The 4,091-nt window shown below is 43.0% G+C and overlaps 1 protein-coding gene across 1 annotated transcript; it reads left to right on the top strand.

The window, feature by feature from the left end:
* The first annotated feature begins 344 nt into the window (after positions 1-344).
* Positions 345-3,827, top strand: dhrs9 (dehydrogenase/reductase (SDR family) member 9). The gene is made up of 5 exons (XM_053417453.1): positions 345-501; positions 1,714-2,028; positions 2,729-2,987; positions 3,072-3,235; positions 3,530-3,827. Exons 2-5 carry the CDS (start codon positions 1,716-1,718, stop codon positions 3,748-3,750), a joined length of 957 nt encoding a protein of 318 aa, XP_053273428.1. The 5' UTR covers positions 345-501; positions 1,714-1,715; the 3' UTR covers positions 3,751-3,827.
* Positions 3,828-4,091: the final 264 nt, after the last annotated feature.

The raw sequence follows: 4,091 nt of genomic DNA, 5'->3' as shown, positions 1-4,091 counted from the left end.
ATTACTTTGTAAATAACTTAACTTGAATCATAACTCAATAAATCAGGACTCAAGAGCGATACTCAAAACCGCCACCACGTGGCCATAAACAATTAATTAAATGGCTGTTTTATCTTATATCTGTAAACCTTATTTTAATTTGAACTACTTGTTGATATATTTTATTTCATAAACGTTTATTTGATAATGTAAAATACATTAATATATACAAAATGACTTAATATGTTGAGCTATGCTGAAAATAGCCACCAGGTGGCGATTGAGACGTTGTGGCTATGATTTAAATCTTTTATTTGGAAGAAATTTGACACTTCATCTTTTTTAAATGACTGCTCTTTTTAACGTATACAAAGCAAAACACTATATTCTTCATGTACAGTGATACGATGATGGGATGCTTTCTGAGCTTTGAGTCTCTTGGCACTTCTGACACTCCGTAGTTCTGTGGTTATAAAAGAGCCCGAGGGGCGTCAGGGGCAGTTTCACATTCAAGAGCAGCAGGTAGGAGCCTGAGCTTCGTTCTAGAGCGATCACCAATAATCCAGAATGATCACTAACCATCTTCAGTGTGTTTCTGCTTCGCTCTTCACTCTCAACTCTCACAAATCACTTTCTTCTTCTCTCACTTCGCGAACATGGCGACGTCTCTTCCTGCTGAACGCTTCACGCGCTTCTCTCGGTCTCACGTCGCACACTCGACTCGTTCCGACGTAACGCAAAAGTTTTAATGTGCAGAAAAGTTGACGCGTCAAAAGTTGTGACGATGTTTTTAATGTTGAAAAAACATTGTGTGGCTTGAGCTCTTATTTAGAAAAGGCCATATGGAAATGAACGCAAAGCGTCAACTACAAAATGGAAAATACTTGTTTCTAGATATTTATACTTTCTGTAGTTTTTTACTTTACACCTGATCATAATATATGAAACATAAACCACTTGTTTCTGATAATTACCCTTTGTTTAGTTTTTTAACTTGATACTTTAGCACTTTAAGTAAATTTAGTAAAAAATCTCTCCTTTTGACATGTGCAGGAAGCTCTTATTTTGAAAATGCTCAATAAAAACAAAATGCTAAATACTAGTTTTTAATCCTTTTACTTTATTATAATATTCTGACTCACATTCGTGATATAATGATCCAGTTTGGGATTTAAAGCTGAACATACTTTTATAAACAAAGGAAGCAAATGCAGTAAACAAGATGTTTACTTCTGAGCTATTGTTTTGAAAATGCTACATAGCAGTAAAGTGTCACTTTACTTACAGAGAAATGTCACTTTGAAGGTTTCTATTATGGGATGATTCACTTTGATGCATCAACGTATGCTATTTTATTATCATACTTTATTTGAAATTATGGTATAATGCTCAATTTGTAAGTTTTAATGCTGGAAATCATTTTATAACCACAGGAAGTAAATGGAGTAAAATATAAAGTAAAGTTTTTAATAATTCTACTTTATTCCAAAGTTTTACTATACTATTATTTATTTGTTCTTAAGGACAATATTTCCTTTTGAAAAGCAGCCGGGGGAAGAAGCACATAGTGGAACTCAAACCCCCCGACCTGTTTCCAGTGCAGCTCACTGTGTTGAAATCCAACTGTTTATCGTCCTGTTGCACAATTTATTGCCTGGATTATATAAGTCTGTGACTAACAGTCGTCTCCTCTTTGCTCCTCTGTCTCCTCTGTTCTCCTCTGTGCTCCTGCAGTCATGTACCTGTACCTCCTGGGCCTGGTGGTTCTCTTCTACCTGTACCGCTGGGTCAGGGAGATGCCCAGGGTCCCGGACAAAGGCAGCAAGCACGTGTACGTCACCGGCTGCGACTCAGGCTTCGGAAACCTCCTGGCTCGCCATCTGGACAAGAAGGGCTTCCGAGTGATCGCGGCGTGCTTCACGGAGAAGGGAGAGGACGGTCTGAAGAAGTCCTGCTCCGACAAACTGACCACCACACACCTCGACGTCAGGTCCCAGGAGAGCGTGGCCAAAGTGGGGGCGATGATCAAGGAGCTGGTGGGCGAGCAAGGTGAGCCTGGCAGCCATCATGCCACAAATCAAGTTTGGTTTATCACAGTATTAAAGTCCATCATTAACCATGATACGTTCGCTCTGGATCAATTATCCGATTAAGGTGTCGGACTCGGTGTTCTTCTTCGGCATCTGCTCTGTCAAACATTTAACTTTGTCCTGAATCATTCGAGGAAAACCAATTTTATTTTCATATCACACAAATCTGACATGAGGCCGTCATTTAATTTACAGGCAAACACCGCAGCATGTAAATAAAGACGACCGACACGTCTGCTCCTCACAAGTGAAGCCAAGGCTCCTGCATGTTAGAGGAGGGGACAGTGTTGATTTTGTGCTTCTTAAACAGTCTCATGATGCGATTGTGTTGAGCTTGACCACAACACGATCCTTTGACACACTTTCTGTGTGCTGGTGGACTTTGGATCCGCTGCTGCCGTCCTGCTGATTTTTTTACCTGGACCTTTGACCTCCTGTCTCTGTAGTTTCACAAGAGGATACACACAGTCCGTCTCGCTCTGACTGGTTCAAGTGGTCGTGACACAAAGATTTCTGTCTTGATTTGTTGATTTTAAAGTCTTGGATTGTTGGATTTCCTCAGTTTTCACATTGTTTCCCGTCCATGCATTGATTTGTTAAATGTTGGGGACAAGTAGGACGGGGGTGAAACTTAACTGTGTCCTCTGTCCTCCTCCCAGGTTTATGGGCTGTAGTGAACAATGCGGGCGTGTCCGTTCCCTCGGCGCCCAACGATTGGCTGACCATTGATGATTTCAAGTCGATGCTGGACGTGAACCTGATGGGGGTGATCGCCACGACCCTGAGCGTCCTCCCGCTGATCAAGAAGGCCAGAGGCCGGGTGGTGAACGTGGCCAGCGTGTTCGGGAGGATCAGTCCGACCGGAGGCCCGTACACCATCTCCAAGTACGGTGTGGAGGCCTTCAACGACAGCCTCAGGTGAAACATCCGTCCACCGAGCTAATCACCGGTCAGGATCCACGTTGGAACACAAGCACTGATGAAGTCAAATGTCTCCCTCAGGCTGAATATGAAGCATTTCGGGGTCAAAGTCCTCTGCATCGAACCCGGCTTCTTCAAAACTAACGTGACTGACAGCGTCCTCCTGAAGAGGAACGTGGAGACGCTCTGGGCCAAGCTGCCGCAGGACGTCAAAGACGACTACGGAGCCCAGTTCCTCCCCAACTGTGAGTCTGGGTCCTCACCACCGAGAATCAGGCCTTAATGAGGGGGGACGATTCTAGAAGAGTCCAGTTGTAATTTATTAAATAAATAAGTCTCGATATAATGAGAATATTACAATAATCATAATATTACAGGTATATCTGGTAATATAACAACTTTATATCACAATATGACGACTTTATTCTCCACAGATCTTTTTCCCTTGGGGCCTTGATGCTCCCTCATATCTCCTTTCTTCATTTCCCTACTTTGAATGAATCATTAATTATTGCCTTGCACTTGTTTTCCCCTCCTAGCGTTAGAGATGATCGATGAGAAAGTCTCAAAGATCAGCGATGGGGATCTGATGAAGGTGGTCGGCTGCATGGAGCACGCCGTGTCCGCGGTCCGTCCCCGCACCCGCTACTCCCCCGGCTGGGACGCCAAGCTCTTCTGGCTGCCGCTGTCCTACATGCCCACCTGCCTCACCGATTACTTCTTCCACATTCAATCCAGTCCCATTGCCGTGAAGATTTAATACGCTGCTGCTCTCCCTCTTTGTGTATTCAAGTTTGTATTCATTACACCTGTGATATAAACAATACGACCAACTGATGGTTGTGTGTGTGTGTGTGTGTTTGTGTGTGTTCTTTCACGTTATCTACGCACCTTGAGGTTTGTTCAGCTGCTCGGCCTTGACGATGTGCGAGAGCCATAAAGACACATCCTGATTCAGACTTGATTACAAAGTACATGTCGCACAACTTTGTTACATGAACACGTTCTTCCAGATCATTAACTTCTTGGTTGAATTATTAAAATTGAGAACCTGAAATACTCATATCACACATATCTATATCCTGTCTTTGTATTTGAGTC

Source organism: Pleuronectes platessa, chromosome 24, assembly GCF_947347685.1.
Source record: "Pleuronectes platessa chromosome 24, fPlePla1.1, whole genome shotgun sequence".
NCBI lineage: Eukaryota > Metazoa > Chordata > Actinopteri > Pleuronectiformes > Pleuronectidae > Pleuronectes > Pleuronectes platessa.
The sequence above is the reverse complement of the archived record's forward strand: the minus strand, read 5'-3'. Positions and strand labels throughout refer to the sequence as shown.

Coding starts and splice junctions, on each gene's coding strand:
- dhrs9 (XM_053417453.1), top strand. CDS start 1,716: ATGTACCTGTACCTCCTGGGCCTGGTGGTTCTCTTCTACCTGTACCGC. Junction 2,029..2,728: donor GGAGCTGGTGGGCGAGCAAG/GTGAGCCTGGCA, acceptor TCCTCCTCCCAG/GTTTATGGGCTGTAGTGAAC. Junction 3,236..3,529: donor AGCCCAGTTCCTCCCCAACT/GTGAGTCTGGGT, acceptor TTCCCCTCCTAG/CGTTAGAGATGATCGATGAG.